Below are 13352 nucleotides of genomic sequence, written 5' to 3'. Positions count from 1 at the left end.
TGAGACTGCCTTCACCCCGCCCCGGGTTTCCGTTCCAGCACATTGGGCTTCTTGGTTCACTCGGGCAGGGAGAGGCTGACTGATTGCCAGGACACAACCCAAAGTCCCCATCATTGAGTTTCAACAGCTCTCCTCAGCAGCTCTAGTTCCTCTGCCATTTCAGCCATCACAGTTGCCCAGGTCATGCACTCACATGAGCAGCTCAGCCTGGGCCCCCATATCTATCTGCAAGTGCCAGAGCGGGGCCCACGCCTTGGGAGCTGCAGAGGCTGAGAGCGGGAAAGAACCGGCCCCTGATAATGGGTCTCTGTCTATGGTAAGAGGTGAGGGGGGCTCTGTGTGAAAGTGCCCTGCAGCTTCTCAAGGCCACTCAGCCACTTGAGTTCCTAAGACCACACGTGACCTTGACCTTTCCTCATGCCTGGAGCCCTCCTGCTGCTCTTTCTTCCCTTCCCCCAGAGGAATGGGCTGTCCTGGGGCCGTGTGGTCGGGGGAGGGTGGGTTGTTTAGCACAGGCCAGCTGTCCCCTCCCATCTGCATGAGCTCTTGTCCAACCAGGTCTGACTTGTGTGCAGAGGAGGAGGCTGAGAAGAGTTTGATCCACAAAAGAATCCCTGGCAGCAGTCACGATCTACTTTCTTTCTTTGTGGATTTGCTTGTTCTGGACATTTCATATAGAGTTGACCCATGAACAACGTGGTGGTTAGGGTCACAGACCCCTCAAGCAGTTTGAAAATCCATATATAACTGGACAGTTGGCTCTCTGTATCCATGGTTACACATCCGTGGATTCAACCACTGGCAGACTGAGTCGTACTGCAGTTCAGATTTAGTGACACAAACCCTGTGTAAGTGGAGCTGCATACTCAACCCTGCATTGTTAAAGGATCAACCGCACGTGGAGCCACGCATGATGCGGCCTTTTGCATGTGGAGGCCCCCATGTCCATGGGGACCAAGCAGGAGCAGGAGAAGGCCCGGAGTGGCTTCTCCCGCTGACCGTATTCTCGGGTACCCCTGACTGTAGCATGCGTCAGTACTTCTGAGTCATTCTTCACTCGGCATTTACTACCTGATCACACACTCTCTGACTGTTGGTTTGTTATGACCTGTCCCCCCAGGAATGGAAGCTTCCTGTGAACAGGGGTTCTGCTCCTCATCTATTCCCAGCCTCTGGAGACACTGGGAACCTAGCAGGTGCTCAGTAAATAGCTGCTGACCAAATGACCCACTCAGGGAGATATGAGTCCCATGCCTTCAGCAGCACTTCCTTCCACCTTCTGTGGGTTCTGTTGCTCATTCCACCCACCCATAGTCTTCCAAACCCCACGCATGGATGAGTTTCCCAACTGTCTTCCACCAGTTCACGGGAGGTCATCACTTCTTGGCGCCTCAGCATGACTCACTCTCTCCCTGGCATTTCGGGGCCTCTTGGTGTAAAATGGGGACAAGAAAACCTTCCTCAATGTTTCATGAGGATTGAATAAGCTAACATGCATCCGAGCCACTAGAACAGCACATGGCAAGTGCTTTCTTAGGACAGGTTTGTGGGAAGGCGCTGGTCTGCATGCTGTTGAAAGACAGGCTCTCATTCCACATACCAGGGCTTGCTGCTGTGAAACTTCAGGCAAGGGGCTCAGCCTCTTTGTCCCTCAGGTTCCTCTTCAGTAACGAGGAGATCCTATGGTGCTTGCTCCCAAGGGTTGGCGAAAGGACTGAATGAACTGACACATGTAACACGGAGCAGCGCCTGGGAGCGTTAGCTGCGAGGATGATTTCGTTCGCCCGAAAATGGTGCATTCACAGTGCCACGAACCGGCCGGGAGTCGGCGGCGGCGGCCGGGAACCCGGCTCCCGGCACCAGGCCCCGCCCCTAAACCACGCCCAATACCGCCCAAACCCCGCCTAGTCCCGCCCCCGACACCAAGGTCCGCCCCAAGCCACCTCGGCCCGCCTCTCCCAGAAGGACTTTTGTCCACGTCCGGCCGCCGTCCGGCAGTGCTCTCTACTTCCGCCTTTGCCCACGTGGTCAGGTTCGCGCTCAGTCCGCGGCTCCGTGAGTGGGGCCGGGTCAGGCGCGCCCCACTGGTCCCGGCGTGGGTGGCCGGGGTCTCCCCGAATCCCGAGGGAGAGCCGGCTGGGTGGGGCGAGAGGACGAAGGGGGAGCAGGAGGGACTAGGGAGGTCAGAGGTCAGCCTGGGGGTCAGGGACGTCTGAGGTTATCCGCGGGCGGGGCTGGAGCGGGAGAGGGTCCCAGGAAGGTTAGATTTCAGAAGGGGCGGGGCTGGAGCGTGGCGGGGGGGGCGGGGGGGCGCGGGGAGTTCGGGAGGGGCGGGCTGGTGTGTAGGGGCCCCGGGGAGGTCAGGGATATAAAGGGCCTGGGAGGGTGCGTCCCGGGGGAGGTCAGGGGTCGGGCGCGTGCCCCCTCACCCCCGCCACTCTCGGCACTGCATGGGGCTCCCCGGCCTGCGGGCGGCGACCTGGGCCCTGAGGAGAGCCTGCGGACCGTGGACCCCGCACCTGGGACCGCGCCTCCTCTGGTAATGACGGTGCACTTGTCTGTGACCCTGGGGTAGCACGCTGACCCCCACTGAGCCCGACTGCATGCCCGGCGAGCGCCAAGCCCTGATCGCGTTAAGTGCTGTCACTGCTCCGTTTCTCGGACAGTGAAACGAGGCCAAGTTAGTGGTTGGGCAAGATCTACAGTTAGCGCCCAGCTGGGGTTTGGACGCCGCGGTGGTCAGCCCAGGGTGTTTACCGGCCCATGCCGCCACCGTCACTCTTTCACTGTGTTTCATTCGGTGTTGCTCACCGCCCCGCACCCTACCCCCACTGTGTCTTTTCAGTTTGCACCCAATGGCCGGGAACGGGGAGGCCCCCGTGCCCGTGGGAGCCAAACAGGAGCAGGACAAGAAGGCCCGGAGTGGCTGGCAGGGCCCCACCCGGGTCTGGGAGGAAACAGAGCAGCAGGCCAAGAAGCTCAAGAGCAGCGAGGATGGGGAGCAGCAGAGGAAGCTGCCCAAGCGGAAGATTGTGCTGCTCATGGCTTATTCTGGGAAGGGCTACCACGGCATGCAGGTGAGGGCGCCCCGAGGGGCCTGCGCAGCTCTGACCTCCCAAGGCCACCATGTGCTTGGGGCAGGGACCTCAGAGTGACAGTTGCCCTGTGAGCCATCTCAGGAAATGGCAGAAAGCGAGGTCTCATTCTTCACCTATTCTGTCGGGTGGTTCCCATCAAGTAAGATTCAAATGGAAGCAGCTTTGAGACTTTTGTCATCTATAGATTGCTTGGATGCTTGTGGGGGGTGTTCACGAGCCTCCTAAGGTGATTAAGGTCCTAGGCCTGCTGATGACCAAGCATTGTGGCCTCGGGCAAGTGACTGGAGCTCTCCGTGCCTCGCTTCCTCCTCTTTAAGATCACAGTCCTGGCATGAAGAGTCATTATTAGGCTGACTGATGCTGCTCACTAGGATTGGGACAGTGCCAGGGATGCTCAGAAGAGGCTGCTGTTTCTCTTTGTCAGAGTCGTGAAGGTGACAGTTTGCAGGTGCATGGGCACATGAGAATTCCCTGCCCAGCCCCACCATGCAGTCCTTTCCTGAAAGGCAGAAGGGTCTGGGTGCCCCGACAGATGCACGTGGGTTTTCGTCTTATTCCTTGTGGTCAGCTCTGTGGCTCTTACACTTTGGTTTCTTGTTCTGTAAACTTTTTTAAGCTTGACTCCCAGGGAGTAATTCACTGCTGTGTGAGTATCTAACTGAAGCAGAAGTTTAAGAAAACGATGCCCAACCTTACCAAGGGCTGTGGTAGCCTTTACTGTGAATAACAGTAGTAATGAGCTACTTCATTTCCTATTTTATTATTTTCTTTAAAGTATAAGGTTGCACCTATGAACCCAGTTTGATGACCACTGGTAGATTGTGACAGTGGGTGAAAACAGTGCTTCGCTCCCACTTAGTGGAACAAGCTAACCACGTCCGCTGCTCTTTGTGGTTATTTAAATGCTTTTTTGAGGGTGACTTTGATCACATGTGTTGTTGCCTTATCGCCGACTTGAGAATTTTGCCCATGTCTCATCATGTTCAGTTTGCCTCAGTGTCCTCCTTAGGGGAATGAATGAAGGGTGGAGAGTGATGGTAGCTCATATGGAGACAGGACACGTCAGGATATGTGGAAGGGTTGTTATCCCTGTTTCCTAATACCCATGCCAATCGCTGGAGGACCATTTACAGCTTCTTGCTGAGTGATTGGCTTACGGTGCCGTGGAGACTGTAAGGTGAACTTTGGGAAGAACCTTCCCACTGTGATGAGCCTTGGCGAAGTACGTGTAGGACTGTGTCCCTTCCTTGTCAAAGGTTTTCTTTGAAAATGTCGGGATGGTGATCTCATCAGTGTCATGGGATCCTGCAGGACTGGGCTGGGGTTACACTGCATCCCTCACCAACAGTACATTCCCATCTGTACCCACTAGATGCTGGTAGTACCCTGGGGTGGCTTCCTTCTTTAGCGGGGGGCCTGCCTCCCTGTAATGATGCAGGAGGGCATGCTCAGGACGTGAGGGGCGGGGTACCCTGGGGTGCTGGGAGAGGGGATTCCCTAGGGTGATGAGGGAGAGGAGTCCCTCTTTGGCCAGGTGCTGCAGACAGATGGGTCTTCAGCAGGAGGGTGCTGGTCTCTGACTTGTTATTCAGTCGTGTCTGACTCTTTGTGACCCCATGGACTGCAGCACGCTAGGCTCCCCTGTCCTTCACTGTCTCTCGGAGTTTGCTCACATCCACTGAGCTGGGGATGCTATCCAACCATCTCATCCTCTGTCACTCCCTTCTCCTCCTGCCCTCATCAGGGTCTTTTCCAATGAGCTGGCTATTTGCGTCAGGTGGCCAAAGTGTTGAAGAATATTCAGGACTGATTTCCTTTAGGTTGACTGGTTTGATCTTCTTACTGTCCAAGGGACTGTCAAGAGTCTTCTCCACCCAGCCCTAGTAGGGTTGCCCCCTCCCCACCACAGCAGTATTGCACACGCCCTTGACCCCAGAGGGCAGCCCTGGACCCACGAACCCAGCGGGTGTGTGGAATGCAGACTGAGGTCTCCTGGGGTCCTACCGCTTGCTTCCTCTGCTCAGCTCCAGAAGAGATAGCAGTGGCTGGTTAGGAGCTGGGGCCCCAGGCACTGACCCTGCAACTTGAGGACTTCTGGCGACAGTAGCAGCTTCAGGGGTGATGTCGTCAACTGCACGCTGGCCTGGTGGTGTTGCTGACACGCTCATGATGTTACAGAGAAACTGTGTTAGAGTTGACTTTGCCTTGATAATTACTGTGAACACTTTGTTCATTTTTTTATTCTTTTTTTATTCACAAACTAAACCCATAGGAAATTATAAAGTTAAAAAAAAGTCTTCTCCAGCATCACAGTTCGAAAGCATCAGTTCTTCGGAACTTAGCCTTCTTTATGGTCCAACTCTCATATCGGTACCTGACTACTGGAAAAGCCATGGCTTTGACTAGACGGACCTTTGTTGGCAAAGTGATACCTCTGCTTTTTAATATGCTGTCTAGGTTTATCATAGCTTTTCTTCCAAGGAGCAAGCGTCTTTTAATATCTGACTAGGTAGGGGGAAATATTGTCTCAGGTGAGGCCAATGTTGGCTGCCCAGGGTTGGAAATTTCTAGGACTGTGGGGACCCACAGGTGGCTTTCCTACTTCTCATAGGTTGGGGGACGAGCTGCAGGGTCTCTTCATGCCCACAGGTGTGGTCCCCACTTGCCAGGTGCGGGCACACCACGCACATCCCTCCCTGGACCAGCCCTGGCCTGGGGCCCCTTTCTGTGGATCGTGACTGAGTGAAAAACAATTTTTCTTCTCTTTTCATCAGAGGAATGTTGGGTCCTCGAAATTCAAGACCATCGAAGATGACCTGGTGTCAGCCCTGGTCCGCTCAGGCTGTATTCCTGAGAATCACGGGGAGGACATGCGGAAGATGTCTTTCCAGCGCTGCGCCCGGACGGACAAGGTAGGTACTGTCCCCACGTCCCTGGCAGGTGCAGGCAGCACCGCAGCCGCCTGTCTGTGGTTTGTGTTTGTCCTTGTCCCACTTTCCCTCTTAGTGTCTCTCTCTCTCAAGATTCTCGTGGTCACAAATGACAGATGCACAGATCAAGCAAGTCTAAGTGGAAAGAAATGTGTTGCCTCGTGCGACCAAGAAGCCGGGGCATTTCCGGCCCAGGTGTGGCTGGACCTAGGTGCTTGGGGCCACAGGGCCTGATGTCCTCTCTGCCTGAGCTTTCTCTTTGGCTGCTCCTGCGGGTGGCACAGTGGCCACGACATCTGCCTTAGAGCCAGCCATCTCAGGCTCATGATACAAGCAGGACCATGTGGCCGCAGAGGTGTAATATACAAATGGTTACTGCATTCATCCTGAGCACAGAGCTCGATCAGTTGTGTAACCAGCGCCCCATCCCCAAAGGATTCCTGCTGTTGCAACTCAGATAGTGACCTCTTCCTTGCTCTGCCCTGGAGTTCTGTCATCTAACTTGCATTCTCTTTTTTTCCTAAGTCCTGAAGAATCACATCCAAGGTGGGACTTTATCTCCTATCTGTAGGATGTCATAGATTTGTTCCCTAAGTTTATGTTTTGTTGAGCTTCGAAGTTCACACTTGTAATGTTTTGTGAGTGGCACAGCATTCACTCCCTTGGTATACAGAGCACTGTTCTCGTCTCTGATTATTCCCTTCAGATGCATTTCTAGAAGCAGAGTTCCTCCGTGGAAAGACGCAGCGTGTGCGTGGTCCTTCTGCTGAAGAGACCAGCGTGCCGAGCGTCGTGCTCCAAGTGCAAGGCCCAGCTGGCCCTCCCACGTCTGCTTCCTTTGCAGGGCGTGTCTGCGGCCGGCCAGGTCGTGTCCCTGAAGGTGTGGCTGATTGATGACATTTTAGAAAAGATCAACAGCCACCTTCCATCTCACATTCGGATTCTGGGTAAGCCATGTGTCACCAGGGCTGCGCACCAGGTGGTGGCTGGTCCCAACAGGGACACGCAGTTCCTTCTCTCGCTGAATTTCTCTATTGTGGAGATCAGACAACAGAGCAGGTCCTTAGCGGTTGGTTGCAGTGGCTATACGTCAGTTATAGAAAAGGAGTGAGGACTTGCGTCTCCTTCAGGAAGGGACACAGCCAGACAGACAGACACGCCATCGCTGCAGCACTTTGGCACCACATGTGCCTTCTTTTAACCAAACGCTTGGGTATGAAAACCTGGATTCGATCAAATTAAAAGAGGGGCAATTATTCCCTTTTGTAATAGGCCTGATGATGGGATTTCTAGGTCCTTTTCTTTTTTTAATCCAGTCTGACTCTGCCTTTTAGGTGGTGTATATGTGCCATTGGTGTTAATAATTATTATAACGTGTGCTGGGATGGCTGGGTGAAGACCTTTCATCTGTTACTTTGTTCCCCTCCTCTGTTTCTCCCTCTTTTTGGATTAATTGATGTTTCTTAAAATTGCTTTTAATTATCATTTTGGGCTTCCCTGGTGGCTCAGCTGGTAAAGAATCTGCCTGCAATGTGGGAGACTTGAGTTTGATACCTGGATTGGGAATATCCTCTGGAGAAAGGAGCGGTTTGGTTAGTTAATGCTATGACTCACTATAGTTTTTTTTTTTTTCAAGCGATTGCTTTGGGGTTTAAATTTAAAGCAAGAGTTGGCAAACTTTTTCTGCAGAGGGTGAGAGGGCCGCAAAGTCCTGTCTTGACTCTTGCGACCACATGGACTGTAGCCCACCAGGCTCATCTATCCATGATATTTCCTAGGTGAGAATACTGGAGTGGGCTACCATTTCCTTCTCCAGGGGATCTTCCCAACCCAGGGATCAAACCTGCGTCTCCTGATTGGCAGGCCGATTCTTTACCATTGAGTCTCCAGGGAAGCCTGGATTTACTTTTATTATAATATAGTTTTGTTTTTATTACACTGTGGTCTTTCTCTCCCTGGTAGGGTAATCCCTCTTGAAAACCTCCTCCTAGAGCCAGTCCTCTTAAAGTCCCATTTGATGCTTCTTAACAGTCATTTCCCCAGGGAATACTCTAATGTTTGCCATGGGTTATTCCCAGTTTTGCTAAAACAATACCAAACCCTGTGCACAATTGCAGCTGTTTACACTGCTTCTATAACATGACACAACACGACCATTAACAGCCCAGCTGTATGGTTGACTGCCAGCCTCCCCCAGCCTCTTGGAGATTATGTTCCACGCAATGGAAATTATGTGCTAAAGCATATTTGTGATGCTCAGTGTCGACCAAGATGAATTCTTAAAGCAAGACAAAAAACAAAAATAAGATTACCCCAAATCAAACATAACAGCAGAAACAGATGCTGGTGAGCACAGGGAAGGTGCAGCCTTGAACTGGCAGTGGCGGGCAGAGGAGCAGGGGCAGCCTGGAGGCGCTGGCTGCTGTGGAGGGCTGGTGGGGGTGGGGAGCATCGAATCACCCCTTGAAATATGAAGCCAAAGTTGGCCTTTAAGTCAGGCTCCTTGTGAGGCTGACTCCTTGCAACTTGGTTGTGCCTCCAGCGTGAGGACAGCCATGCAGCAGGGAGCATCCAGGCCACGGGGGACTTCGTGGTCCCCAGCTCCCAGAAACCATCCCCACCAACAGTTCTCGCCATCCTTGTAGAAATTTTCTGTACACATATAGACATAATCTCTATATATGTATTCCTGTCACAAAAAGAATTCCCCTTTCTGTAGTTCTCCATTTTGCTTTTCTTTCTTTATAATTTCTTTTTTTGTTGTTGTTGTCGCTCTGGGTCTTCGTTGCTGCGAGGGTGCTCTCTAGTTGTGGCAGGTGGGGACTATACTCTTAATTGCAGTGCACAGGCTTCTCATCGCGGTGGATTCTTTCGTTGAGAGTACAGGCTCTAGGTACGCAGACTCAGTAGTTGTGGTGCACGAGCTTAGTTGTCCCGAAACGTGGGATCTTTCCAGACCAGGGATCAAACCCACATCCCCTGCATTGGCAGGCGGATTTTTATCCACTGTACCACTAGGGAAGCCCCGTTTTGCTTTTTTTTTTTCCCCTTAATGGTTAAATATTTTTGGAGCTCCTGCCAATACAATGAGCCCTCAGCCATGAGGGCCCCGGTCCGGGTGACATGCCACCTGCTCTGTGGGCCTGCCTCATTTCATCCTGCAGATGTCCAGGAGCCACTGATGGCTTTCCTATTGCTGGGCTTTTTAAGCTTCTTTTGCTGTTGATCACACTGCTGCCCCCGGCCTCACCTGCAGAATGGCTTCTGACCCATGGGTTCCAAGTCAGGGTCACCAGCTGGCGCTTTGGTGGCAACTGTTCCGGGTCCCCCTTGGATCCTAGAGGCAAGAGCAGGATGCCCAGCACCTTGGCTGACCCTGGGTTCTGACAGATCCCTGAGAGTTGGCTGTACTGGTTGGTTTGGTTCTGAGACGGAGTGTCTGGTGGACTGAGGGTTTAGCACATGGAGCCAGGTCCCACTCGGGCTCATCTGGGTTTGGGAGGCGAGGTGCCAGCGCTCAGAGCTGGTCATGGTGTCATCAGTCTGTCCTCGTCACTTCCTCTGCCCCCAGGACTGAAGAGGGTCACGGGCGGCTTCAACTCCAAGAACAAGTGCGACGCCAGGACCTACTTCTACATGCTGCCCACATTTGCCTTTGCCCACAAGGACCACGACTCGCAGGACGAGACGTACCGACTGAGCACAGAGACGCTGGGGCGTGTGAACCGGCTCCTGGCCTGCTACAAAGGCACTCACAACTTCCACAACTTCACCTCCCAGAAGGGCCCCCATGAGCCCAGTGCCCGGCGCTATATCCTCGACATGTTCTGTGAGGAGCCCTTCGTGCGTGAGGGCATGGAGTTCGCTGTGATCAAGGTCAAGGGCCAGAGCTTCATGACGCACCAGATCAGGAAGATGGTGGGGCTTGTGGTGGCCATCATCAAGGGCTATGCGCCTGAGAGTGTGCTGGAGCGCTGCTGGGGGGAGGCCAAGGTGGACGTGCCCAAAGCGCCGGGGCTGGGCCTGGTCCTGGAGCGGGTGCACTTTGAGAAGTACAACCAGCGCTTCGGCCATGACGGGCTGCACGAACCACTGGACTGGGCACGGGAGGAGGCAGAGGTCACAGCCTTCAAGGAGCAGCACATCTACCCCACGATCATTAGCACTGAGCGCCAGGAGAGGTCCATGGCCCAGTGGCTGAGCACCCTGCCTATGCACGACTTCAGCGCCACTGCCCACGCTGCTGCTGGCCTAGGCACCAAGGTGGGGCTGGGGGCGGGGGACCATGGGGACCATGGGGCCTGGTGCTGGCCTTCCCAGGAGCTCAGCCAGGCGCTTGTCTACACCTGTCATTGATTGCGCCCATTCTATAGATGAGCAAGCGTAGGTGCCAAGAGCTGTGTCACTCCTCCAGGGTCACAGCAGCAGCAGGAGCAAAGGCCAGGGCAGAGGTTCTGGTGGCTGGCTCAATTGCTCTGCGCTTGGTGACCCCGGGTGAGGGGCACACTCAGTGGCCCGTCTTCCCAAGTGTGAGATGGAGGTGATACTAGGACATCCTTCTCTGGCTCATGTACTTGGTCGGTATGCATGTGTCTGACTCCAGAATGTGGGATCGTTTGGGCCCAGGACACTGAGCAGCCCAGTGGTGTTCTCGCCCAGGCGGTGTTCCTGTCCAGGCCCATGGTGCTGCCTTCCATCTGCGGGGGAATGCAGGCTGATGCAGACCCTGCATTGTGGCCCAGCTCCCAATCAGGCTGCTCTGCTCAGCAAGCAAGGGAGCCAGGCTTGCTGTCAAGTATCTCCCAGGGCCCTGGCTCAAAGTGTGACTCATCTGTTACATAACTACCAACCTTATGTAGAAGGAGAATATCCATGATTCAAGGTGCTGGAGCTCAAAGTTAACATTTTAACTTTAGTTCTTAATTCTTTACCCTGCAGTGAGGGAGGTCCCCAAAGCCCATGTTCTCTTATGGTGGCCCAGCAGGCAGTCAGAGGGTGAGATTCCCACCTGGGAGCTCTGGGAGATTTCTTCCCATGTTCTAGATATCCAGAAAGACACTGTCCTTTCTCCACAGCAAGGCTTGTAAACTCAGGTGCATCCAGGGAAGGGAAGTAAGCAAGGTGGGCCAGGTATAAAGAAAGCAGGCATGCAGGTCGGATGGTAAGTAGCATGGAGTGTCAGGAGGCAGTAGGGCTTGGTGGAGACTGGCCAATAGGAGAGCTCTTGCTCCACCTGAAGGGGCAGGTGTGGTCAGTTCAGCCAGTGGAGGTGGAGCCAAGTGTTGGAGAGCTTAGGTTTTTTTTTTTCCAGAAAAACGCATTCCGGGATTTTATGTGAAATATTCTACCTTTTATTTATACACTTTGGGTTGTGCTTCTACCCTTTGATGGTTGATGGTTATCAGTTTTCCCAAGCACCATGAGGCCAAGTCAAGCACATGTACACATATGACCTAGGGCCAGGCTTGCCCTCTGCTTGATTCTGTAAATAGAGGCCTCCGGCCGTTTGCCATCTGTACTTACTGCTGAGGGGCTTGTACTTGTCCAGCTTTGCAGTGGCCCAGTTTTATGTTCCCAGGGTTCCACAGTAGTGGCCTCTGGGTGTTTGAAGGAGCCCAGTGAAGACCTCCCTTGTTCTCAGCCCCTGGCTTTCCCAGTCTTAAGACAGGTTCTTGAACCAGTTAAGAGAGACACAGAGTCAGGGTGAGCCCTGCCTCAGTCAGGTCAGGGCAGCCCGACCTCCACCCTGGGAGGAAGTGCCTGCCCCTGGACAACATGGTTCTTCACGGCTGTCTCCTGTGTGCTGTTGCTCTGCAGGCCCCCAGCTCCCTGGAAGGCAGTGACGGGGTCGGGGACAGTGACTGAGGCCCTGGGAGCGTCTTGGAAGTGGCCCACAACACGTGCCGGGACCTGCCAGCCTGCTGCTGGCTGTGTGCCTTCGCCAGACGGGAGAGCCCCCGCGTGCCCTCTTCACCTCAGGGTCTTGAGACCTGCATCATTCTGAGTTTTCCTCACAGGGAGAACCTGCTGCAAATCTATTTTCAGCTCAACATGTTGACTACACACACCTGAGCATGTAAAGACTTATTTTTTTAAAGAAGTGATTTTCTTATTAAATAAGTATGAACTTGGCTTAGTCACTTCTATTCATTTTTGAGCTGCGGCGCTGGGCATGTGGGATTCTTAGTTCCCCAATGAGGGATTGAACCCAGGCTCCCTCCAGAGGCCTAAGCACTGAACACCAGGGAATTCCCACTTAAGATACTTCTTTGACTTTTTTTCTCGGTCTTTTCTGTGGGTCTTTCGTGGAGAGAGACAGTATGCACTGTGTTAGCAACAGGCCTGGCTCTGCCTCCACCCCAAGCTGTGAGAAGCATGGGTTGGTCAGTGCGCATGCGCAGGCCTCCAGTGGAGGCTGGAGTGGGTGGGATGCTCCTGGCAGGATGGGGCTCAGTGGCCAGGAGAGCCGCACAGAGAAGAGAACAGGGCAACTGTTGGGCCATGCAGAGCGGTCCCCAGCGCCAGAGAACATGGGTTCCTTCTGTGTGTCCACCTGGCCCCTTGCAGCACATAGCTTTCATCTGGATCCATCCATCCTTGGCATGTTCCACACTCAGGGAAGAAGCATGAGACCCCGGTGGGAACACTGAGGGCAGAAGGAAGGGGCACATTGTTGAACCTCTCCCTTAGCGAGCTCTCCTGCCAGCAACTTCATCCCCTCATTGGCTAGAAGTGTGTCATGTGGTTTTCTGTAGCTGCAAGGGAGGCAGGGAATGCTTTTTAAGTGATGCCCTGCAGAAGAACAGTGATGTTCTGTCAGCAAGGAAGAGGCAGTCAGGAGGTGGCAGTCGCTGAGTAGCAGCAGCAGTTCATTTCAGTTCAGTCGCTCAGTTGTGTCTGACTCTTTGTGACCCCATGGACTGCAGCACACCAGGCTTCCCTGTCCATCACAGTTGTCCCTGTCCAACTCCTGGAGCTTACGCAGACTCATGTCCATTGAGTTGGTGATGCCATCCAACCATCTCATCCTCTGTCGTCCCCTTGTCCTCCTGCCTTCAATCTTTCCCAGAAATAAGGTCTTTTCCAATGAGTCAGTTTTTCACATCAGGTGGCCAAAGTATTGGAGTTTCAGCTTCAGCATCAGTCCTTCCAATGAATATTCAGGACTGATTTCCTTTAGAATGGACTGGTTGGATCTCCTTGCAGTCCAAGGGACTCTCAAGAATCTTCTCCAACACCACCGTTCAAAAGCATCAGTTCTTCGGTGCTCAGCTTTCTTTATAGTCCAACTCTCACATCCATACATGACTACTGGAAAAACCAC

General features: G+C 53.6%; 1 protein-coding gene across 2 annotated transcripts; it reads left to right on the top strand.

Moving 5' to 3' along the window:
• Positions 1–1966: 1966 nt before the first annotated feature.
• On the top strand, positions 1967–12160 carry PUS1 (pseudouridine synthase 1). Of its 2 annotated transcripts, none has more exons than XM_040251575.1 (6): positions 1967–2055; positions 2846–3077; positions 5873–6010; positions 6873–6975; positions 9600–10291; positions 11846–12160. In XM_040251575.1, exons 2-6 carry the CDS (start codon positions 2856–2858, stop codon positions 11891–11893), a joined length of 1203 nt encoding a protein of 400 aa, XP_040107509.1. In that variant the 5' UTR covers positions 1967–2055; positions 2846–2855; the 3' UTR covers positions 11894–12160. The 2 variants fall into 2 exon arrangements, with proteins under 2 accessions (XP_040107509.1, XP_040107508.1); XM_040251574.1 differs by having other exon boundaries at positions 2050–2539.
• The last annotated feature ends 1192 nt before the right edge of the window (positions 12161–13352 follow it).

The sequence above is a fragment of the Oryx dammah genome, unplaced genomic scaffold, assembly GCF_014754425.2.
Source record: "Oryx dammah isolate SB20612 unplaced genomic scaffold, SCBI_Odam_1.1 HiC_scaffold_12, whole genome shotgun sequence".
Taxonomy (NCBI): domain Eukaryota; kingdom Metazoa; phylum Chordata; class Mammalia; order Artiodactyla; family Bovidae; genus Oryx; species Oryx dammah.
This window is presented reverse-complemented; position numbering and strand designations above follow the sequence as displayed.